The sequence below is a fragment of the Phoenix dactylifera genome, chromosome 5 (assembly GCF_051530095.1).
Source record: "Phoenix dactylifera cultivar Ajwa chromosome 5, Ajwa_hap1_PhDact_Kaust_v1.1, whole genome shotgun sequence".
Classification (NCBI taxonomy): Eukaryota; Viridiplantae; Streptophyta; class Magnoliopsida; order Arecales; family Arecaceae; genus Phoenix; species Phoenix dactylifera.
The window spans coordinates 28,281,632-28,307,137 of NC_143194.1; the positions used below are offsets into that span (position 1 = coordinate 28,281,632).

General features: G+C 50.1%; 1 protein-coding gene across 1 annotated transcript; it reads left to right on the forward strand.

The window, feature by feature from the left end:
- Positions 1-2,485: 2,485 nt before the first annotated feature.
- Positions 2,486-24,692, forward strand: LOC103696136 (uncharacterized). Its single transcript, XM_039128986.3, has 2 exons — positions 2,486-3,888; positions 24,213-24,692. The coding sequence occupies exons 1-2, from the start codon at positions 2,744-2,746 to the stop codon at positions 24,238-24,240; spliced, it is 1,173 nt and encodes a 390-aa protein (XP_038984914.3). The 5' UTR covers positions 2,486-2,743; the 3' UTR covers positions 24,241-24,692.
- Positions 24,693-25,506: the final 814 nt, after the last annotated feature.

The following is a 25,506-nucleotide window of genomic DNA, read 5'->3' on the forward strand; positions in this document are numbered from 1 at the left end:
TGGTAGCTCTTTTTTTTTTTTTTGGTAGTTTGGTAACTTTGTATTTTATAGACAATTATCTATGAAAAACAAAGTTATCCCGTCTTTTGATTAAAGATATGACACATCAAGAGGGTCCATTTCTATGATATCATTGCCTTAGTGTCTTGCGTCAAACTAGCAATGAGAGTGGAAAATATGCTATGCCAAATAAATTATATCAAAACAAGAAATTAGCACAATTGTTTTGGTAGGTTTAGATTATGTTTTCTTAAGTTGAAGGTTAACTTAGAGTTCAGAAAAAGGATGAACTTAATTCAGAGTTTGGTCTCATGAAATTCAATCTAATTATATGGCGCAGGATTATAATATAAATATGTTTTTTTTTTAATTGAGGTTTCTACATGCATCCTGGAAATGATTAAAATGCTTTAAAATTAGTCAAATGTAATCAAAGGTGAAATTGAGATTGTAGTTATTTAATCACGTACTAGAATTCAGGTGACCATCAGCATAGCTGAAAGATTCAATTAATTCCCAACTGCTTGCCTGCGAACAAGATTAAATGGGCACAATTGTTGCTTTAACTGTAATGGCAATTTGGCATGGGCCTTCTTTACCAACTAGTTGCATCATAGCTCTACATAGCACCTTTCTGTCCTCCTTTGAGTGTTTTGGCATTGGTGTATACTGTTTGTTGGTCCTCTTCTTTTATAATGGACAGGCCCACGACATATAAGAAGTTTCCGCAAGGCAGAAAAATACATGGTATTGCAGTATACTGAGTATTGACTTTGCTTTGCTGGCTTATGCTTTTTGATTTCGTAGCAACTTCTACAGGCTGGATTATTAAAGCTTGATGTGGTGGAAGGTACATATGTTGAAATACTCAAATTCAATGCTTCATATAAGCCTCTAAATATCAGTCCAAAAAAAAACAATCTCTTGTGAGCCATTTGCTGCATCAAAAAAATTTCGAATTCATATGTGCATCCTCAGTTCCTCGATGTCATGAAACTTTTACAAATTGACTGTTTAATAGACCGAAAAGTTGTAAATCTTTATGGTGGAGAGCTGCAAAGGGTGGCGTTGTATCGGTGGGCTGCAAAATTTTATGTAATTATTTATAGAAAGTTATGCATACTATTAACATTTTTCATTTTTTATTTTCCAAATTGGTAACTTTTTTTTCTACAAATTTGATTTTGCATTAAATGTTCGATGTCTTTTTTTTATTTGGAGCGGAGAGTAACAAAGAACATAAATTATTTATGACAAACTAACAATTATTAACCCTATCTGTTGGCTGCTCGACTCTATGAGCTTGCCCTTCAAGAGGGCATTATTGCATAGTTGCCTATGTAAACATAATGTGGGTGTTAAAATTCTACAAATTCTCCTATATGCCCAACTGTCTGAAAAAATTAATGCATGTAATGCAAATACTGTACTACAAGCCTTCGAAAAAAAATCTATGGTCATTTTCCAACATAAAGCAAATCTTGTATTTCTAAGTCTTGCATTTTAGAACATACAATAGGTGTTGAAATTTTCTAAAATACTACTGTTCGATAAAACTTCATCTTAGCTAGGACTAATAAAATTTTGAACAGGTTTTGGGCTCTCCATTTAACTTTTTAGGTACACACATGCAATAAGAAGAATCTCTTTGATGCTAAACTTGTTTGTTGGCTACTTGGCTTGCTGGACAATATTATCAACCTCATTTTTTTTTTAAAGTAGAGGAAAAGAACTCCATATTCCTAAAAAGTGGAGGGACGTACTAGAAATTAGTCGTAGAAATATATCATATGTATTTTATAGGCCTTAAGCAGAATTCATCATGCCTATAAGAAAGGCTACAATGTATGGGATTTCACTAGCTAATTTTACTATAATTCATGGGATTTGATTACTATTAATTGCTTATTTTTATTTTTTATACAAGGGAGGCTAGGCTTCATCAAAAACCTCTAGGAAAAGAACAACAAGCATAGTGCATAAATAATTCAAATAAATGCAACTACCAAAAGAAAAAAAAAGGTGGGGAATTGTTCATTTTCATTCACATCATTATTTTTCCCTGACAAATGTCCATGAATTGTACTGGTCCTTATTTTGAACTGATGACACTTATCTCCATTAATAATAATATCTAGTTTTTTCCCAAAAAATACCTTCTCTTTAAACAGTCCAATATCAAATTTTCTTGTTAAGTGACCTGTGTTTTTTGAGTTTTCTACTATCTTGATTTGATTTGGATCATGCTTCTGTTTGGACATGGCACATGCCTTACTACATGAGGCTTTACCGTGTGTATCTGTTTGGACGGCTATGATTTCACGTGTAAGTAGAGGAGAGGACAGGAAAGGAAAGACAGAGCTGTAATCAGCTCAAAAGTCTTTTGAATTAAATATCCGGATGGATCGGCAACAATTTTGACAATACAAATAATAATCCCATGGGACGTTTTTATTTAAGAGGAGAAGAGGAGCCTCCTCCGAGTCGCTTGCGCGCTCACATACAAATCCTGGTCCACCAACAAGTGGCTTCGCCGCCTCGCTTTCCTCTCCGTGTCCGCCCCAATCCCTAATAACCCCACCCTTCCCCTTCTCCTACCCGGACAAGGACCTCGACCTCGACCTCGCCCCTGCATCGGATCCAAATCCAATCTCACTCCCCCGCTATCCTGCCTCACCCCACCCCTACTCCCCCAACCCTCGCCCCAAATCCATCCCATCTCCTGCGCGCAAGCAGGCGCGCCATGGCCACCCCGACCCCAACCCTCCACATCAAATCGGCCGCTCGCAAACTCCCCATCAAGCGCAAGTCCTCTTCTGACCCCAACCCCAGTCCCATCTCCATCCCCAATCCCACACCCGACCCACTACCCCTCGCTCTCCAGCCCGAAGCCGATGCCCCCCTCGCTGTCCTCCCACCGGACAGCGGCTACGACGACGAGGACGACGACGACGCCGAAGACGACGAGGAATCCGAATACGGATCGGCCGCCGCCGCTGCGGCCGGCATCGAAGGCGCAACGGGAGGTTCCGCCGGCGCAGGCGATCTGCGCTCCCCGCCCTTCAAGTTCCACCGGATTTGGTCCGAGTCCGACGAGATCCGCTTCCTACAGGGCCTCCTCGGCTGCTGGTCCCAGGGCATGGTCTTCCCCCGCGACCTGAATCTTTTCTACGATCGCTTCTCGGAGTCGATGCCCCAGCCCTACAACCGGTCCCAGCTCTCCGAGAAGCTCCGCCGCCTCCGCAAGAAGTTCCGCATCATGTCCGGCCGCATCGCCCGCGGCCAGGACCCCTCCCGCCTCGCCCCTCACGACCGCGACCTCCTCCACCTCTGCACCCGCCTCTGGCACCCGTCCTACGCCTCCTCATCCCCATTCTCCTCCCCCGATGCCTCCGCCGCCGCCGCCGGCGGCGGAGGCAACAAGCGCCGCCGCCCCAACCCTCGAGCCCCCTCCGGCCGCGGCCGTGCCGAGGCCCCCCCAGCCCCCCAGCTCTCCCTCCCTCCCGCTCCCGCTCCCGCTCCCCCTCCCCCGCCCTCCCTCCCCGCCCAACCCGCGCCTCCCCTTCCGCCTCCCGCCCCCCCGGTCAATGAAAAGAGCTTCTTTGATGACGCCAATCTGGTCGATATTCACCCTGTGCTTGTAAAGGAAGAGCCTTTGCCTGCGAGCAGTGACATTGCTGGGAAGGAGGGGCCAGGAAATCTGGTAGCGAGAACCATCTTGGATGTGTTTGATGGGTGCCTGAAGGAGCTACAGACGACTCTGAGCCAGCAGGGGCTTCTTGCAAGCCCAGACGGTGCTTTGGCTTCTGGTTCTGAGGAGAGCGAGCTGTTGAGGAGGTGGCGGGAGCAGCGGGTTGCGGAGATGGATGTGCTGGCCCGGCGGTTGAGGTTGGTTTTTGAGACTGCGACCAAGAATTGAATTGAACTGAATGGGTGAATGTTTGCTATCCTGTAAAAAGAATGGCTTGGTCGCTTTATGGGTTTCTATATGAACTTTAGTCATGTTTTTATTTCCCGTTTTGGTCTTGGGGTTCTGTACATCGTTCTACCCATGGTTATAGTTTGTTGATTTTCATGCTTTGTTAGCATAAGTCTAGTTTTGATGATTTTCTAGCAAGCTAACGATGCATGATTGTTTCAAGCAAACAGTTTCCTTGAAGGAAATCTCTGCTAATGACAGTGAATTGAATTATATAATCATTCTTTAATTAGTTGTATCTTAGTTCATGTGAATGCTTGGCTCTCTGGTGTAGATATTGATCACTTCCTTTTAGCTCAAAATGGGATATCATCTGTTTATGTGATGTCCTTACTTTTTACACTTCTTTAACTAACAGAGAGAGAGAGCTAAGATGCAGCAATATGTAAATCAAAGGACTGTAAAAAATGCTTTATTAATAATAAAGCAAATGCTAACTTTCCTTGATGATAGTGTTAATCCATTCTTTTTTCTTAGGTATCCTAATCACATGCTTAATCCTAGTTTTTCATCTCACATGAGATGGTCAATGAGTGTCCAATAGTGGAGTTAATTTGTCATGGTGGTTCTTGTTGTATATTAATATAGGTATAGATATAGATATGCTAGTATGGACATAGATGTTTTCTCTACTCGGTCCAACTACAATTTTCAATCTTTCTTCCTTTTTGGCATTTTTTAGGATTCTATTAACGATATTGCAAACCTCAATTTTCCTTAATGATTGTGCCATTCCCATCTTTCCTTTTTGTAGTTGCACTCTCAACCATTATTATTCGGATTCTTAACCTTATGGTTATTCTCGACTTCCTATCTCATGCATGATCATGTGAGATGGTTAGATGAACGTCCAACAGGATGTCCGTCACATGAGTTTTCACATTATATATTAGTATAGATGTCATTGCACATGATTTTAGTTTTCGTTGATGTCTTGGGAGCATGAAAAAAAATAATAAATTGGGATTAACAAAATGATATGGGAGTGAGGAGGAAAATTAGTTGAATGATAAACAGGAATAAAAAATGAATATGGAAAAGGGGGGAATTAGTTGAAACAAAAAAATAGCTTGTAAATTGCAATTTGGAGGCTTGGAAAATAAATATTGTTGCAATGAAGAATGAAGAGATTAATTGAATACTGAATAAATTTACCCAATGTCATAGTGAAAGAACTAGAGTTGTGCTTATGGATTATTTTGTTGTTGGATAATCGCTCACTTTTTTAAAGACTCCAGGGAGAATTTATGTGACATTAGCAAAGGTAATGGTATTATGCTAGGAGAATATTAGCTAGACTGGTGACAAATGTACAAAGCACCTAGGGGTCATAGGATTTATGTCTTGAGTTAGTTAACTTGCGATAAAAAATAATCAGAATGAGAAAAGATTTAGTTGAGGTAACAAGTAAAATCTAAGATGGAATAGTTTCTCTCAAATCAAAACTTTCTACCTATTGGTAAATAGTTAAAATTCTCGATGTGGACAATGTGGTCCAGATGGATGGTTGGCCTAGTGTTGTGTAGCAACTATCGCATTCAAGATCCAATATCATTTCCTTGTTCATTGAGTCTTATACGTATCTTTGTAAATTTATTAATTTTTTGATCAATGCGTCCTACCCCTTTAATCACCTATTGGGCCAAAAGACCTAGACCATATCCATTTCATGGACAATTGTCTTATGGAAACTCAAGAGAGACGCATGTTTGAGTATTGCAAAACCTATTAAGGTAGCTCATTGTACATAATGAAGCTAAGAGAAGACCAACACAAATACAATCACAGATTCAAAATTAATCGTCAATTTACCAAGAGAATTTTTGTAGTTGGAAAAAAAATGTTGAAACATGGAAAAGTCCATAGGGCCCCAAATGATTTGGTTTATTCAAAAAAAGCCTTGTTCTTTGGAAGATTTATCTCATGTTTGGTGCTACATACCTTGCAAGAACTCCGAATCATTCTCTTGAAGCTCATCCTCTTACCCCGAAATGATAAATGATCTACTTGCCCTGAAATTACCTGGCCCATAGGGAATCCCAATTCAGTGGGCCTTTTGATACAATCAAATAGATTGCCACAAGGGTGCCTTGTTTTAGGAGCCCAAACTATCGGTTTCTAATACTAATATCAGAACTAATAATTCAAGTTTTATCATCATTATCATTTAAATATTTATTATTATTATTTCATGACTTATCCTCCTTGTCCCAAGCATATGTATTTTACAAATTATCAGAAAACCAATTACTTGACACGTATCACTTGAGATTTGTACTTCAGTGTCCTAGGACCCATCCTTTGGTCAAGGACAAATCCAAGGATTCCAAATCAAAGCAAGAGAAAATTCATAAGTCTGGAATAAATGAATGGCAAAACGGGTAAAGGGCCATTATCAGTACAATTTATCTGTTTGATATTGAATGATTGAAGATAGTAAAATTGATAAAAGGAATGCTTAAATATAATTACATGTTGACAGAATTTTTATAACAGACTAGGTTTAAAGTTCAACATGAGAGGGATGCTGATTTATGCACAAGAATACAAACATTTGCTATAAAGTGTATGAAAGATTTGGAAAACTTTTTTTTTTTTAATTTGATCTTGATTAATTAGGTTGAATGGCCAACATCTTCAGCTACATAAGGGAAATCTGTGACCAGGGTTACTAACAAAGAGTAGTTCAACTCTACATGAGAAAACTTTATTACAGGGTAGAAAGGGTCTTAAAAGTTAAAATTGTATAGGTGTTTTGTGAGAAAGGAATCTGAAAACCTTCTTTCATTGCAAATTTAACATTTCTACTGAAGAATGATTACAAAACAAATTTAAACAAATAGTGGGGCTTCTTAATTATAGTTATGGCTATGGTTTTGATTTTATGACAAAATATAATATTGTTTTACAAGGGTAAAAAATTGTCATATTTGTTGTACTTTGTTAGAGTCTCAAATTATTTATGCATGAAAAACTTACCGTATTTCTTGTTTCATGTTCTGGAATAGGTGCATTTCAAGTTAGTGCCTGGAAAAGTGAGTCATTTAATCATGAGCTATTTGGTAGTTGTTGTTCGTTTAAATTACCTTAGTTTTTTTTTTCCAGAAAGGTAAACTGTAAATCATATAGCCTTCCTATAGTTGTTAACCGATAACCATCTTTCGGCTAACCTAGCCTCCTTCGTCCCTTGGGACCAATAAGGATAATACAGGAATATTCACCTGGTGTCCATCGACTATGCCTTTCGGCTTGATCTTAGGCCTTGACTCACCCTCCATGGACAAACCTTGTGGAGGAACCCTTAGATTTTTGGGGCATTAGATTCTCACCAATGTTTGCATTGCTCAAGCCGACATTCTCGCTTGACCGTCAATGGTAGGTGCGTACCGGACAAAAGGCATAGACAACCTTTCTGAAGCACTTAATTAGATAGGGCGAATCAAGGTAGCGTATTCAGCGTGCAAGCCATAAAGTCCATGGGTTCACATGTGGCTCATAATGCTAGGAGTATGACCTTTGGTTAACTGTTCTAAGTATTATGTGTGGCAGCAGGTTCCCATTACTTTATGTGATTTTGCATTGCCAGCTGATTTTGAAACCTGGAGGGAAGTATTATTTTACTAGATATGGTGTTGGTATTATGAAATTACTTACAGAAGGGAAGTATTCTGGTTCATTTGATTGTTCTCTAGCATTGAAAATAGGGAGTATCGTTGAAGCTTAGCTATGAATCGTATTTCTTAGTAAATTTAGCCTTGCGCAGCCTGCAAACTTCTTTAGACATCCTTTTTTGCTATTAAACTTTAAATTGTGGAACACTTGAAATTGTTACGGGGGAAATAAGCCGCCATGCCCCACGTGACCGGCACGCGCGCCCAGGAAGACTACGGCTGCCCTTTGATCCAGCAATCCGACCCCGAGTCGGACATCCTCGGCTCCGCAGCCCGACCCCGAGTCGGCTGCCCTTTGATCCAGCAATCCGACCCCGAGTCGGACATCCTCGGCTCCGCAGCCCGACCCCGAGTCGGCTGCCCTTTGATCCAGCGCTCCGACCCCGAGTCGGACGTCCTCGGCTCCGCAGCCCGACCCCGAGTCGGCTGCCCTTTGATCCAGCAATCCGACCCCGAGTCGGACATCCTCGGCTCCGCAGCCCGACCCCGAGTCGGCTGCCCTTTGATCCAGCGCTCCGACCCCGAGTCGGACGTCCTCGGCTCCGCAGCCCGACCCCGAGTCGGCTGCCCTTTGATCCAGCAATCCGACCCCGAGTCGGATATCCTCGGCTCCGCAGCCCGACCCCGAGTCGGCTGCCCCTTGATCCAGCGCTCCGACTCCGAGTCGGAGATCTCTTGATAACGACAGGCTATTCCCCAGAGGCACGCCGCGGCCTCCTGCTCCACTACTCCCTGCAACGGCTGTATCCGATGCTGCTCCACGATCTCCTGCATCAGCCGTACAAAGCGGAGCCCCACTATGCCCTGACGTGGCCGTACCCGGTGCTGCTCCACGACGCCCTGTAACGGCCATGTCAGTGGCCACACCATCGTGCCCCACGATAACGAACCCCCCTGAGAGACCCCCCAGCCAGGTATATATGCGGCTGGGGGGAGAAAGGGGGGGGTGAGCAATATCTCCCAGAGCACTCTCTTACTTGCGATTATCACCTCTCCTCCTCCTCCAATCTCCTCTGACTTGACCGTCGGAGGGCCATCACCACCCTGGTGGTGGTGCAAGGCTTGTTTGCAGGTTTCTTGGCGGAAGGTGGAGCGCAACCAACACCAACCAAGACAACTCAGACGGAACCCCGTTCACACCGCAGTGCCAATCGTTCTCGGTTTGGACCACCAGCAACAGTTGGCGCTAAAGGAAGGGCCGAATCTTAGAACGATCGTAATGGCACGGCGAGGTGGTCGTGGAGCTTCCAATGCTTCCGGTCGCGGAGCCTCTCGCGCCTCCGGCCGAGAGGCTGCTGCGTCCCCAACGCACTCTCAGCAGCACTCCACCGCCCCTTCTCCCATTCAGACGGTCGAAGCTGCTCAGTTCGACCAGCTAGCCCAGCAGGTTCGCACCCTCGCGGAGGCAGTGCAGAATCTGCAGGGTGTGATCTCTCGGGTGCCGCAACGGGCTCAGGAGCCGCTGCCCCCCGAGCACTCGCCTCTTCCTCACAACCCGCGCTCCTTCCTCTCCCATGGAGAGGAGCGCCGGCGCGAGGAGGATTTTCGAGTGCGGTCCATTCTGCCAGGACCTTCTCATCGGAGCTGTGCGGGGTACGAGAGGCGGACCCGGGCGCGTTCTCAGACACCCCAGTCCTCGAGGGGCCCGCACTCCAGTCGGTCCCCCTCGCGCCGCTCCTTGTCCCCCACCCACCGGTCGCGCTCCCTGGACCGGCGGGTGGACGATCTCCACAGACAACTCCAGGTCCTGAAGGGCCACTCCAAAGATCCCTTCGCTGACTTGGAGATCTCCTCCCAGCCGGCGCTTGCCTCGAGGATCCTGCGGACCCCGAACCCGCCGGGGTTCAAAATGCCGGCGATCGAACCCTACGACGGGGCGGCGGACCCGCGGGACCACGTGGAGAGTTTCAGGACTCTTATGCTCCTCCATGGAGCATCGGATCCGCTCCTCTGCAAGGCCTTCCCGGCGACCCTCCGTGGCCCGGCAAGGGCATGGTTCGCCGGCCTGGAGGCTAACTCCATCCAGTCCTTCGACCAGTTCACCCGCTTCTTCATCAGCCATTTCGCCGTCAGTAGCAGGCGGCGACTGGTCTCCGACTCCCTCTTTGATGTCCGGCAAAACGAGGGAGAAAGCCTGCGGGATTATCTCACCCGCTTCAACAAGGCTACACTGGAGGTCCGGAACCTGAGCCAGGAAGTGGCTCTCTCAGCCCTGAAGCGTGGCTTCCGGAAGGGCAGACTCACCTTCTCCCTGGACAAACGCCTGCCGCGGAGCTTTCCGGAGCTGTTATCTCGGGCAAACCAGTATGCAGACGCCGAGGAGGCAGCCTCCCACCGGAACAAGGAGGCCGCCGAGGCCCCTCTAAAGCCCGGGAAGAAAAGGCGAAAAGAGGCACCCCAGAGGAGGAGCCCGACGCCTCAACGCCGGCGCAGAAGCCCGTCACCAGCAAGGAACCACGGCGCCACACGCCCTCGTTCTCCGCACTGACGCTTCAACCGGTACACCCCACTCCTGGCCCCCCGGGCCCAGATCCTCATGGAGGTCAAGGGGCGGGAGGATCTCCCGGTCCCGAGGCAGATGAAGAAGATCCCTGGGAGGAGGCCTTCTCGGGCGTACTGTGAGTACCACCGAGACCACGGCCACGATACCGAAGACTGCTTCCAGCTTCGGGACGAGATCGAGGCTCTCATTCGCCGAGGGCGTCTCGGTCGATATGTAAACGACCGACGTCCCCCGGCAGACCCGCGTCCGGCCGACCCGGCCCCTCAGGAGCCTCGGGAGCAGAATCGACCCGTTGCGGGAGTGATCCACACCATCACTGGGGGCTGCTCTCGGCCCGTGAGGAACGCAGGGGGCTCGGCGGAAGCATCAGGAGTGGCCGTCGCGAAGAGGCAGCGGGTCGGAAATGTAATCGCTTTTTGTGATGAAGATGTAAAGGGGGTTCAGACTCCCCACGATGACGCCATGGTGATCTCTCTCACTATGGCGAACTATGATGTAAGGCGTGTTCTTGTGGATAGTGGAGGCTCAGCTGATATTTTGTATTACGAGGCCTTCCAAAAGATGAGCTTGTCCCGACAATTGTTGCACAAAACATCCACCCCCCTCATAGGATTCACTGGAGACGCTATCTCGGCCGAAGGTGTCATTGAGCTGCCTGTGACTGCGGGCGTTGCACCCGCAGAAGCCACGGTGCGACTCGGGTTCTTGGTCGTCCGTGTCCCCTCGGCCTACAACGCTATCCTCGGACGACCCGGACTGAACGCCCTTCGCGCGGTGGTTTCTACCTACCATTTGCTCATGCGGTTCCCCACGGCGGCCGGGATTGGAGAGGTCCGAGGTGACCAACCAACCGCACGGCAGTGTCTCCTAGCAACTCTCAAAGGGAAGAAGCCCATGGAGGCCCTAAGCGTCGAGTCCCTTGACGCCAGAGACGAAGTGGCCTTGCGGCACGGGGAGCCGGCCGAGGGCGTAATCGAAGTTCCCCTCGAAGAAGGCCGCCCGGACCGCACGGTCCGGGTCGGTGCCAACCTCGACTTGGAAGCTCGGCTCCGGTTAGTGGAATTCCTCCGAGCCAATGCTGATGTGTTTGCCTGGTCGGCGGCCGATGTACCTGGGATCGACCCGGAGGTCATTTCTCACGCCCTCAACGTCGACCCGACCCACCGACCAGTAAAGCAAAAGAAGAGACACTGTGCCCCGGATCGGATCCGGGTGGTCGACCAGGAGGTAGACAAACTCTTGGAGGCAGGTTTCATAAGGGAAGTGAGCTACCCCGAGTGGCTGGCAAACGTCGTACTTGTTCGGAAGGCGAGCGGGAAGTGGAGGATGTGCGTCGACTACACCGACCTGAACAAGGCGTGCCCCAAGGATAGCTTTTCGCTTCCGCGAATAGACCAACTGGTCGACGCGACTTTCGGATATCAGCTGCTGTCTTTCATGGACGCCTTCTCCGGCTACAACCAAATAATGATGGCTCCACAGGACGAGGAGAAAACGGCCTTCATAACAGACAGGGGGCTGTACTGTTACAAGGTAATGCCCTTCGGTCTGAAGAACGCTGGCGCTACTTACCAGTGCCTCGTCAATAAAATCTTCAAGGAGCAGATCGGCCGGAACATGGAGGTGTACGTGGACGATATGCTGGTAAAGAGCCGCCATGCGGATCAGCACATTGCGGATCTGGAGGAGACCTTCGCCACCTTGCGGAAGTTTCGTATGAAGCTAAACCCAGCGAAGTGCGCCTTTGGTGCTTCGGCCGGGAGGTTCCTCGGCTTCATTGTCAACCAGCGGGGGATCGAGGCCAACCCGGACAAAATCAAGGCCATCCAAGATATGTCCCCTCCGACCAAAGTGAAGGAGGTTCAGGAGCTCGCTGGGAGGGTCGCCGCGCTCGGACGATTTGTGGCAAAATCGGCCGAACGCTGCCAACCGTTCTTCAAGGTGTTGAAGCGCCCGAAAGACTTCCTCTGGACGGCTGAATGTCAAGTGGCGTTCGACCAGCTCAAGGAGTACATGGCGTCTCCTCCCCTGCTGTCCAAGCCGCAAGAGGGGGAGATGCTCTACCTTTACCTGGCGGTCTCCCCAACCGCAGTCAGCGCAGTACTGGTTCGGAAAGAGGCAAAACTTCAGAAGCCCGTGTACTACACCAGCCGAGTCCTCCGGAATGCCGAGACGCGGTACACGAAGGCTGAAAAGATCGCCTTCGCGCTGCTGACTGCGACCAGGAGGCTTCGCCCCTATTTCCAGGCTCATTCTGTCACCCTTTTGACCGATCAACCACTGCGGCAGATCCTCAGCAATCCTGAGAATGCGGGACGGCTGGTGAAGTGGGCAGTAGAACTTGGTGAGTTCGACATCCGCTACCAGCCCCGGCCCGCCATCAAGGCCCAGGTGCTCGCGGACTTTCTCGCTGAGTGCACTGTGCAGGAGACGGAACCTAGGCCGCCGGAAACACCCAGCCTCGATCTCCCGATCTGGACGCTCCACATTGACGGGTCGTCGAACCCTGAAGGTGGAGGGGCTGGGCTGGTCCTTACCAATCCCGATGGAGTGATAGCCGAGTATGCCTTGAGGTTCGGATTTCCAGTGACCAACAATGAGGCGGAGTACGAGGCCCTAGTCACGGGACTCAAACTCGCCAAGGAGCTCGGCATCCGGCGTCTGAAGGTCTTCACCGACTCCCAGCTGGTGGTCGGGCAGGTTCGAGGGGAGTTCGAGGCACGGAGCCCGACCATGCAGAGCTACGTCCGGAAGGTGCAAGCACTCATTCCCGACCTCGGCAGTATTGACATTCAGCAGGTCCCAAGGAGCGAAAATGCTAGGGCCGACAGGTTGTCCCGCTTGGTGGGCGCTGAGGCACACAACTTGTCAAGGGCGATATACCTGGAGACCCTAGATGCCCCGAGCATCGGCGAGGCTGAAGCGGTAATGGCAATTGATCCGGAACCATCTTGGATGGACCCGCTTGTAGCTTACCTCGCCGAAGGGATCCTCCCCGAAGATGAAGATCAAGCTCGGCGACTTGTTATGAAGTCCGCCCACTACGTACTCTACGAAGGGAGGCTGTATCGGACCTCGTTCACCGCCCCCCTCTTAAGGTGCCTCCGCCCTTCGGAAGCGGCTTACGCCCTCAGCGAAGTCCACGAAGGCATCTGCGGATCGCACCTGGGGGCTAGGTCTCTGGCACATAACATCATGAGGCAAGGCTACTATTGGCCGACCTTATTGGAAGACTCAAAGGATCACATACGGAAATGCGACGCCTTCCAGCGCCACGCCAACATCCAGAGAGTCCCCTCTGTTCCCTTGGCGCCAATCACCGCCCCCTGGCCCTTTGCACAGTGGGGAATGGATATCCTCGGACCATTCCCCATCGCTTCGGCCCAGCGGAAATTTTTGATTGTCGCCATCGACTACTTCACCAAGTGGGTGGAGGCAGAGCCACTGGCCACCATCACGGAGGCGCAAGTCCGGAAGTTCGTAAAGAAGAACATCATTGTCCGATTTGGGGTACCTCGGGTCCTCATCTCGGATAACGGTCGACAGTTTGATAACAAGCATTTCCGAGACTTCTGCGAGGAGTTCGGGATCGAACATCGGTTCACGTCCGTGTCGCATCCCCAAACCAACGGCGAGGCCGAGGTCACAAATCGGACAATCCTCCAAGGTATCAAAGCGCGGATCGGACGGACGGGGCAAGCTTGGGTCGAGGAACTCGAGAATGTCCTTTGGGCGTATCGGACCACGCATCGGACTCCTACCGGGGAGACGCCTTTCAGCCTAACCTATGGCACGGAAGCCGTTGTCCCCGTAGAGCTCGGACTTCCCTCACCTCGGGTAGCCGCACACCGACCCGAGGCCAACTCGGAGCAACTCCGAGGGAACCTGGATCTCTTGGAAGAAGCAAGGGAAATGGCGCAGGTTCGGATGGCAATGTATCAGCGGAGGGTGGCCCGATATTACAACTCCAAAGTCCGACCGAAGCTTTTCAGAATTGGAGATCTGGTGCTGAGGCGAGCTAAGGCATCTCAACCTACGGAAGGTGGGAAGCTAGCGCCGAATTGGGAAGGCCCGTATAAAGTTCGTTGGGTAAACCGACCTGGCTCCTACCAGTTGGAAGCCCTAGATGGCCGAGAAATTCCAAGGGGCTGGAATTCCGCTAACCTGCGGATGTATTACCAGTAGAACAACAAGGCCAGAAAGACAATTTGAAAAGGTGCAACACTTTTCATTTCAACAATTTCTGGTTACAATGGCGTGCTCGTGTGATTACAAGGAATTCCCAGAGGGGAATTAGGGAGTAAAGAAAGCAAAGAAGAGGTGGAGAATCCGTGGAGCTGAGGACCGAGGATCCCAAACCCTCAACCCAAAGCAGCTGCAATCCCACCGGAAGTAGGTGCTTCTAACCGGAGGCGCCATCCAGCACATCACCAAAAAGACGAGGAGCCGCCGCAGAAGAAGCTCCCGCTGCCTCCAGGGGAACGCCGCCTCCAAAGGATATTCCCATCCTCCCCAGTGGTAGGAAAGAGAAGGAATTCGAGGGGGAAGAGCATATGGAGGCGCGGTCCCGGACTGAGCGTCTGGTGCAGAGCTCAATCGGGAGGCTGAACTTCAAGGAGGGGAGATGTGATCCCGGATGAAATGCCTAGAGCGGAGTTCCGCCGGGAAGACCCTCCTTGTTGATCCCAGATGAAACGGCTAGTTGGCTGAAGTCGCAAGGGGAGCGCCTCCCCTTTCCTTCAACAGGAGTCTCTCAGTCATATGCCAAGGAGGAGGTCCGCGATCCATGGCAACCTGAACAGCTCCGGCTTGGCAAACTCCATCGTACCTGCACCTGTATTTATAGCCAAACTGCGGCCCCCTGGTCGTTCCGATGCGGGTGGCTCCAATAAATGCAGGCGCATTGAAACCGGAGCCGTTCCGGCTCCCGAGGCGTATCTCCCCGCGATTTCCTAAGCGTCATTCTCCTTAAACCGCATTCTTTGTGCAGGACAATCCGGGTGTCATGTACCCCTAGGTCCACATATCTCCGCTCGCGCCCAGGCCGTATCCTCCTCGAAGAACCCGCGTATCGCGGCCGCTCAACTAACACTCCTCGCAAGCAGCAGCTGGCGATCCGATTTTCCAGGTAACGCATTAATTAGCGTTTAATGCCCTTCTCGTGTTCCCCCAGGCAACGCTTAGAGAAAAGGAGAAACATGATCGCGGCTGGCCACGGAGAAACCCCGTCGGGCAGCGAGCGACAAGCGCACGACCAGCGAGCGGAATTTCCCGAGGCTCAGCCCTCGGATGCCAGGCTAACCCGACGATCATCCCGGGAGCAGACTAGCCTGAAGCCCCGACCGGTCGCCTCGGCTCGCGCCAGCCTTGGCCGACCAACGAGTGGAATTTCCTGAGGCTGGACAACCCTCGGATGCCAGGCTAACCCGACGATCATCCCGGGAGCAGACTAGCCTGAAGCCCCGACCGGTCGCCTCGGCTTGCGCCAGCCTTGGCCGACCAACGAGCGGAATTTTCCGAGGCTCGGCCCTCGGATGCCAGGCTAACCCGATGATCATCCCGGGAGCAGACTAGCCTGAAGCCCCGACCGGTCGCCTCGGCTTGCGCCAGCCTTGGCCGACCAACGAGCGGAATTTCCTGAGGCTTGACGGCCCTCGGATGCCTGGCTAGCCCGATGATCATCCCGGGAGCAGACTAGCCGGAAGCTCCGACCGGTCGCCTCGGCTTGCGCCAGCCTTGGCCGACCAACGAGTGGAATGTCCCGAGGCTCGACCCTCGGATGCCAGGCTAACCCGACGATCATCCCGGGAGCAGACTAGCCTGAAGCCCCGACCGGTCGCCTCGGCTTGCGCCAGCCTTGGCCGACCAACGAGCGGAATGTCCCGAGGCTCGGCCCTCGGATGCCAGGCTAACCCGACGATCATCCCGGGAGCAGACTAGCCTGAAGCCCCGACCGGTCGCCTCGGCTCGCGCCAGCCTTGGCCGACCAACGAGTGGAATTTCCTGAGGCTTGACAACCCTCGGATGCCAGGCTAACCCGACGATCATCCCGGGAGCAGACTAGCCTGAAGCCCCGACCGGTCGCCTCGGCTTGCGCCAGCCTTGGCCGACCAACGAGCGGAATTTCCTGAGGCTTGACGGCCCTCGGATGCCTGGCTAGCCCGATGATCATCCCGGGAGCAGACTAGCCGGAAGCCCCGACCGGTCGCCTCGGCTTGCGCCAGCCTTGGCCGACCAACGAGTGGAAGGTCCCGAGGCTCGGCCCTCGGATGCCAGGCTAACCCGATGACCATCCCGGGAGCAGACTAGCCTGAAGTCCCGACCAGTTGCCTCGGCATGCGCCAGCCTTGGTCGACCAACGAGTGGAATTTCCTGAGGCCTAACCCTCGGATGCCCGGCTTAGCGCCGGAAGAATTTCCTGAGGCCTAACCCTCGGATGCCTGGCTTAGCGCCGGAGGAATTTCCTGAGGCCTAACCCTCGGATGCCCGGCTTAGCGCCGGAAGAATTTCCTGAGGCCTAACCCTCGGATGCCTGGCTTAGCGCCGGAAGAATTTCCTGAGGCCTAACCCTCGGATGCCTGGCTTAGCGCCGGAAGAATTTCCTGAGGCCTAACCCTCGGATGCCTGGCTTAGCGCCGGAAGAGTTTCCTGAGGCCTAACCCTCGGATGCCTGGCTTAGCGCCGGAAGAATTTCCTGAGGCCTAACCCTCGGATGCCTGGCTTAGCGCCGGAAGAATTTCCTGAGGCCTAACCCTCGGATGGCTGGCTTAGCGCCGGAAGAATTTCCTGAGGCCTAACCCTCGGATGCCTGGCTTAGCGCCGGAAGAGTTTCCTGAGGCCTAACCCTCGGATGCCTGGCTTAGCGCCGGAAGAATTTCCTGGGGCCTAACCCTCGGATGCCTGGCTTAGCGCCGGAAGAATTTCCTGAGGCCTAACCCTCGGATGCCTGGCTTAGCGCCGGAAGAATTTCCCGAGGCCTAACCCTCGGATGCCTGGCTTAGCGCCGGAAGAATTTCCTGAGGCCCAACCCTCGGATGCCTGGCTTAGCGCCGGAAGAGTTTCCTGAGGCCTAACCCTCGGATGCCTGGCCTAGCGCCGGAAGAATTTCGGGAGCCAGGAGTCAGCAAGACGCTACCGAGAGTTAAAAGAAAAAGAAGGACGAAGGCGAGATGAAGAAACATTCAACTTGCATTAATTTTCATTGTTTCAGGGCCGAGGCCCATACAATTTGGCAAAACGCCGGTATACAAAAAAAAAGAAGACAACGAAAGGTACAAGAGGTCAGCTTGGAGGAACTCCCGGGTCGGGAACGTCGGGCTCGTCCGCAGGAGGTAGGGAAGCAGCAGGAGAACCAACAGGCAATGGCGCCGGAGAGGAGTCGAGAAGGGAGATCTCGCTCAGGTCAACTTCGGGGTACTTAGCCGACACCCTTGCCAGGCCCTCCTCGAAGCCTAAGACAAAGGCTTCGGCCCCCGCATCCGACGCGTCACGGACAAACTCGTCGGACTGACGATAGGTCTGTACTGCCTCCGACATATCATGAGCGAACTCGGCGGACTGGCGATAAGCCTCTACCGCCTGACGCCCGATTTCCGCACTCCTCTCGGCCAGCGCCGCCTCTGCCTGCTCCATAATCTGGGCTTTCGCCTCCAAGACCTTCGCCACAATCCGGCCTTCCGCCTCGGTGGAGACCCTCAGCAGCTCAGCCCGAGCCTCCTTGTGCTTCGCTTCGGCAGCAATGCGAGCAGCCTCAGCCTCCGTCAGGCGCGAATGAAGCTCCTGATCGCTCGCACGGGACTTCTCCAAGGCCGACTCCAATTCGCCCAGCTTAGCTTCAAGAGACCGGGTTCGGTTGCGGGCGTTGTCGGCTGACCGCTGGGCCTTCTCCCACCTCTCCCGGTAGTCGGCAGCCTTCCGGGACTGCTTCTCGGCCCGCTCATCCGCCTTCTTGACCTCGCCCTCGAGACCCGAGGCAACCTTGAGCTGCTCCTGAGCCTCCAACAGTTGCTTCTCGAGGGCAGCAAAGCCGAGTGCCCGCTCTTCGGCCTCCCGGAGCCTCGCCTCGAAGTCCCCGGTCGTCCTGCCTGCCACAGCCTGGCCTCCCTTTTCCACTGCTTTTAGCCGGTCCTCGGCCTTCGCCAGAAGCCCCGCCTGTTCCTTGTAGCACTCCTCCAGACGGATCATGTACTGGGCGAGCTAAGAAATAGGAAAAATAAGGGAGTCAGGCGGAGAACAACAGAGCCAATAAATGGTGAAAAGCGGCCAGAAGAACACTCACCGACATGAGACAGACACAGCTGGCAGCCCCAACGTCAGAGACCTCCAACTCCCGGACCCGCCGACGGTCCTTCTCCAGCAGCACTGTTTCGATGAGATTTCGGGCGCCATCGGTAGTGAAGGCAGACCCCGATTTCTCCCCAGAGCCGGACGGTGGTTCTGCAGCCTTACCCCTATCCATCGCCTGGGGAAGAGTCCGGCCGATCGCGCTCGGGGCGGGGGTCACCCCAGGAATTGATAGGGTCCCGCTCGGTCGGGGCCTCGGCGCGTCCCTCCTCGAGTCATCAGGAGCCGACCGAGTCGAAGGCCGGGTCGGGGACCGATCACGTCCGACCCGTCCGTCTCGGGCAGGCTCGGATGATACCTCCGGAGTAGCGGCAATCTTACCACCGGAGGGCTGATACAGCGTCAGCTGCCGGTCCGTGCCCACGACGTCTCCCTGATCGGTGGGCCCGGACTCGTCGGTCGGCGTCGGAGGCACCTCCTTACGGGACTTCTTCGCCGGTGGGGCCCCGCTCGGAAGAGCTCGTTTCCTCCTCTGGGCTGCTTCCAGCAGGGACGCCCTACCAACAGCCTTTGTCTTCACCGACCGCATGACGTCGTCGATCTCTGCAAAAAGGACGGGATAGTCGGAGACGGAGAAACCAAAGGAAAGAACGGGACGAAAGAAGGGAAAAAGTCAAGAAAGAATCGGTGGCGGACTCACGGTCGGTGGGGACCGAGCTCAGACCGACATTCACCAAAGTATCCTCGGAAATAAGGCGGGCCACCGGGGGGAGCTGGCCCTCGGCAACCAACCCCTTCAAGGCGGCCAAGCCATCGGACTCCTCCCTTGACAGTCTCGATAGGCCGATCGGAGACTTCATCGGGGTCTCCCAGGTCGCCCTGATTTCCCAAGAGGGATCTGCATCAACAAAAAAGAAGCGCTCCTTCCATTTGTGAATGGAGGTAGGAGCCTCCTTGACAAGGCCGCATCCTCGCCGCGCTGCGAAGCACCACCACCCTTTGTCCTGGGGGTGGCCGCTCAGGCTGTAGAACTCCCAAAAAACATTCAGGGTGGCGGGGATCTCGTGCATACGGCAGAGAACCTGGAAGACCGTCAGGGCCCGCCACGAGTTCGGCACCAGTTGCGTCGGTGCCACTCTTAAACCCCGTAGCACCTGCATGACCAAGTCCGAAGGGGGAAAGCGGAACCCGGCCTGGAGAATGCCCTCATTGATGGCGATCTTCCCTGGAGGAGGATGGGACATCCTCTCCTCAGGCCCCGGGAGCGTGGCGTTGCAGGCCTCGGGAAGGTGGTACCGAGCCACGAGTCTGTCTAAGTCTGTGGCGACCAGCTCCGACTTAATTTGGTCTGCTCTCACTTCGCCCATTCCTAATGGCCAATAAACCTACGGTCAGGACGGGGACAGGAAGGGGGGAAAGACCGGAGCGACTGGAGTACACTAGTATAAGAGGGGAAAGTATGGAGAGCCCTAAGTAGAAGAATGGGGAAAACTCACCGGAGAAGAGGTAAGAACGGCTCCGAGAGCGCCAAAGGAGAAACAAGTGAACAGTCCGACGGCAGCAACAGCTGCGCAAAGGGGAAACTTGAAAATATCTGTAAAGAAGAAGACGGACGGGGAAAGGCCCCCGATTAAATAGGCGGAAAGGCAAGTGACGCCTCGATGACGCCAGAGGACGCCTGGCTGCCGAAGGGTCGCTCGCGCCCCAAAGGCGAATCGACACCATTAAGGAAGGATGTCCGCCGAAATCCTCAGACTGCCAGGTCAGCAATAACCGCCATACGCCATAAAAAGGGCGGGGAGCTCGAAGCGCGCGCGCCTCTCCGAGGAACGGCGGCAATCCCGAAACATCACTCCCTTCACCTGTTCCCCTTCTGGTTCCAGGCTCGGAAGTGGGGGGCTACTGTTACGGGGGAAATAAGCCGCCATGCCCCACGTGACCGGCACGCGCGCCCAGGAAGACTACGGCTGTCCTTTGATCCAGCAATCCGACCCCGAGTCGGACATCCTCGGCTCCGCAGCCCGACCCCGAGTCGGCTGCCCTTTGATCCAGCAATCCGACCCCGAGTCGGACATCCTCGGCTCCGCAGCCCGACCCCGAGTCGGCTGCCCTTTGATCCAGCGCTCCGACCCCGAGTCGGACGTCCTCGGCTCCGCAGCCCGACCCCGAGTCGGCTGCCCTTTGATCTAGCAATCCGACCCCGAGTCGGACATCCTCGGCTCCGCAGCCCGACCCCGAGTCGGCTGCCCTTTGATCCAGCGCTCCGACCCCGAGTCGGACGTCCTCGGCTCCGCAGCCCGACCCCGAGTCGACTGCCCTTTGATCCAGCAATCCGACCCCGAGTCGGATATCCTCGGCTCCGCAGCCCGACCCCGAGTCGGCTGCCCCTTGATCCAGCGCTCCGACCCCGAGTCGGAGATCTCTTGATAACGACAGGCTATTCCCCAGAGGCACGCCGCGGCCTCCTGCTCCACTACTCCCTGCAACGGCTGTATCCGATGCTGCTCCACGATCTCCTGCATCAGCCGTACAAAGCGGAGCCCCACTATGCCCTGACGTGGCCGTACCCGGTGCTGCTCCACGACGCCCTGTAACGGCCATGTCAGTGGCCACACCATCGTGCCCCACGATAACGAACCCCCCTGAGAGACCCCCCAGCCAGGTATATATGCGGCTGGGGGGAGAAAGGGGGGGTGAGCAATATCTCCCAGAGCACTCTCTTACTTGCGATTATCACCTCTCCTCCTCCTCCAATCTCCTCTGACTTGACCGTCGGAGGGCCATCACCACCCTGGTGGTGGTGCAAGGCTTGTTTGCAGGTTTCTTGGCGGAAGGTGGAGCGCAACCAACACCAACCAAGACAACTCAGACGGAACCCCGTTCACACCGCAGTGCCAATCGTTCTCGGTTTGGACCACCAGCAACAGTAATATATAAGACTCATGCTTAATTAATCATTTAGGTGGACTGTATAAAACTATCTTGAAGGTACTGGCATATTAGTTTATTGGCTGGATGTGGTTTTGCTGTACATAAAGCGAGTAAGTTGGTGGCCCGCAATGGGCATCAGATCTTCAAAGTGGCATATGATTCTTATTTCTTCAATCTGTAGTTGCCTAATGATATCTTATTTGCAACACAGACACGCGCACACTGATGATTGAAAGGATATCTGATTTACAACTTTGATAACATAAGATGAGATGTATAGCTGGCCTCAATGTCAACAGTTATCTTTGACATTATGGATATTATATGGTTCAGTGGAAAGCATGTTCTTTCACGATACATGTACTTTTTATTTAAAATTGTTAAATGACATATTAGGGTCATAATCAGCATTGACTTGGAGTTTAATTCTTAAAAATGTTTTATATGATACTGTCATTTAATTGTATGACTGAAAGCACTAGAGTTTTTGTTATTGTTTGCTAGTCTTTATTATTGTCTTTTTTTCTCATTTTTTAATCTTAGTAGCCAATCATAATAATTGTATTCAATGTGGTCAGAGGCTTCACCTATGCATGCTTGAGAGTTGTTTTATACACTTCTTTGGCATATGGACACTAATGATTACTTAGAATAACATGAAATTCCTTCTTTTTTGGATGATTTTTGTTTTCTGGTGCTACTTAGCATATAAAGCAAATAAAAATGATGATTTTTTTTTTTGTATATGGTGCAAGAACAGAGTTGTTTCCTTGATCAAACTTTGCCTATTCTAATTGTGCAAATAGGACCTTTTTCACTTTTGGACTCATCTTTGCTCCAATCTAGAGGATTGCCCTACACTGCTGTGTATGCATTTTTGTCATAATTTTTGTTGTATATTCTGCCACTAGGCCTGACTTGTACTTGTGGACTTGTGGTGCCCAAATGGAGCAAAAATTTGCAATGCTTCTTAATGGGGGGAATCCAAATACGCAATCATTAACATTCTGGTAAGAGGCTGGCTTAACATTTGAAACAACTAAGATCGAATAGTTGTTTATTGGGTTTGTTTAGCTGAAAATGAAACATTTAGCTGGATCAAATAGGTTGATTAAGCCTAAAACTGATATGAAATGCTTTATTGTGCAATTTCAATAGTTTTGGTCAGCTTTAGCCACAATGACAAATGTAAGCCTAAATCCTTGTTTTCAAGTTTTTATCGAACTTTTTATTTGAGCTTGCTCGTGCCTAATTTATCAAGCCTTTGTGAAGCACTTTTGCAAGATTAAGCTCGAAGCTTTCAAGTTCTAAGAATATTTCATTGTTTTAAGTCATATAGATGCTGAATTGCAAGAAATTTGAAGGAAACTTTCTTTTGAACATTTTTCTCATATCCATTCTTTGAAATTTGTGCAAACCAAGGCCCTGCTAAATTTTAATGGAGTATTAAAAGACAACCGAAGTGCACAAAGTTAGAATAGATTTTCGTTTTGATATGTTTTAGCCTGAACTGGAATTAGAACTTTCAAAACCACCAAACTTTCTGATCCTGAAATTCATTGGCCTGGCAGAAACTGAATCACGCTTTTGAACCATGATTGTGTAGTAATCCTGTGTGTGTGTGCAGGCGCCCGCCATCCGCAGACACACACTATATATGTGATTCTTTTTCCTTTAGTTTTCTTGATTTTTAATGTTTGGATGGAATTAAAGTACATAGACCCTATTGTTGGACCATCTTTTTACTTGTTCCCGATTTCCAGTAGTCGCCGATGTCAGCATGTTTGGTGTATGTGTGGGGTGACACTGTATATTAAAAGCTCACTATTGACATTATTATAGTAGGTCAAACTCATTGTCGAAATGCAAGTGTCTGGCATGGATCAATATGGTTACATACTTGACACGGATTCCAGAGTTGGATACAGGTGTCTAGTTAACCTGGGTTCCATCAAATATTTTTCTGTTTCTTTCGGTTGTAATCTGAGATTACATGATGTTTGACTGTTTTGGCTGGAGCAGAATTTTGACAGCTAGAGCTGAAGAACTTATCCATTCATTCACTTTAAGATTGGAAGAGCATTGTTTATTGATTATTAACCAACCTCAAGTCTGTATACCTTCAATATATTAATGAGGTTGGGTCAAATCAGGCGGAGCAGAATATCTACCAATGCATCACCTTGCATTTGGAACTCGAAATGCTATGGAGAATTGAAGTTAAAAAAAATGTGCATTTGATAATGTCCGACAGATACATAATTTAAATATTATATGTTTTTGGTTGGTGGGGATCATAGAGTTAGCAGAAATAGGGCAGAAAGGTTTGACCTGAACTGATAATATAGATGTCCTAGTTGCTGTTTGATTGCTTTCATTATTGCTCTGAAATTAGTTGGGATGAATTTAGGTTTTACATGAAACAATTATGACAGTTTCTGCCTTTCTGTCTACTTACCATAAATTAAAAATGAACAAGTATTCATGTGCAAAAAGATTGTTGAGCAATAGTTGGACTAGTTTTGAAAGGTCAATTGTCTACAATAGCTGATTGTCTGCATGTTCCCTTGTGTGCTGAACCCTTCCCATCAGGTATATATACTAGCTCGAAAGCTAGCTCTGTTGTTCTCTTTATAACTATAAAGATTATGCATATCTGGTTGCGGTTGCATTCTATTAACAAGTTCGTCTTGTTATGGCATTAGACATTTCTGCCAGTGTGAGCTGATTTCGTAGAATTCTCTGCACGCTGTTGGTAATTGTGTTCCAAGGCCATCTCTTGCGAATATGTGAAGAGAGGATTTCCTATTGATGCTCAATTATTTTCTCATTTTGACTTTCACAGATACAATGCTCTGACAACTTCCTGCTGAGCAGCTTATTGTCATCTTTAGCTAATTTTGTTAGTCATCAATAATGTTTAGTTAGAGGGATATGGTTGTTACATATAGATGTAGCTGCTTTTTAGTGTTCAGGGATTTGTTTCTTATTTTCCAGCATTGGAATTTGATTCTCCGAATAGCTTCATGTCTTTAATTCTCAGTAAGAGTGAGACCATCATTAGGATTGTGGATGATTCTCATTTGAGAAGTTGTATCCTCTCATTTGGTGTGGACAAGTTTGCTGAATCTTGAAACGGCCAAGCTATACTTTGAAGAACTTCGACTATGGTGGAGGGTTGGGTCTTTATTTGTTAAGGGATATATATTTTGCTGTAATCCACTCCCCTGGCCTGTAATCACTGATGTCAACCAACTATAGTTGGTTGTCGATCTGTATTGAAACGATGAATTTTGATTCAAATAATTTCTATTTTGTTTGGACCTGTTTATATCTTCGTGCTGAAGGTTTTTTCTGCACCTCTTGTTTGAAATGACTTTATGTCACTCATCTAGCTTTAGCATCTCAACAGCTTGCCTTGCAGCAATGCATCTTTTTCTTCATACAATGGGACTCGGGAGATTCTTTTTACTTGAAAGAAGGTTTTTTTATTCGTTTTCTTGCCTGGTTAAGCACCAGTCCTTGATATCACATTGCCTCAAGCTTCCCTTCCCAGCGCCCCTTTATTTGATTAAGATACCATTTTACTGGCTTTCTATAACCCATAGCTAGTAATAATCGTTAGTTGTCCAATTTTATGAGTTAACCATTTAACAATTGATTGTTATCTAGAAGTATAATATGCTTGTGTTTTAATTTTGTGCAAGAATATGCTCGTGATAGGTTACTGAAAAACGTGTGGAGAAGTGTTTTTTTTTTATTTCAGACAGGTGTCCCAGAAACAGTGTCGATATCTTTCTCCAAAACTAAGGAAACACCCAGGAAATGTCACGCGAGCACAATAAAAATCCAGTATATTAAGCGATTGGAGACCATTATTCCGAACTACGGAGGAACCTCTCTTATCTGGTATCTGAGTAGTTTCCATGTAATCTGCTTAAGCTTTCCCCATGTTTTCCTCACGAGCATTTCTCAGTACTTATTTATTTTTTTTGGTTTCAATGACGGCTTCGTGCATTTTGTCGCATCATTTGTACACCTGCTTCAGAAGTGGCTTCGATGATTTATTTATTTCTTTTTTTGATAAAGATAATTTATTTATTTTCATCAAGTAACGTGTTAATCAAAGAGGCAAATTT

Excerpts from the sequence above, each read along its gene's own strand:
- LOC103696136 (XM_039128986.3), top strand. The coding sequence starts at position 2,744 with ATGGCCACCCCGACCCCAACCCTCCACATCAAATCGGCCGCTCGCAAA. Across the intron at positions 3,889-24,212 it reads GTGCTGGCCCGGCGGTTGAG|ATACAATGCTCTGACAACTT; the intron begins GTTGGTTTTTGA and ends TGACTTTCACAG.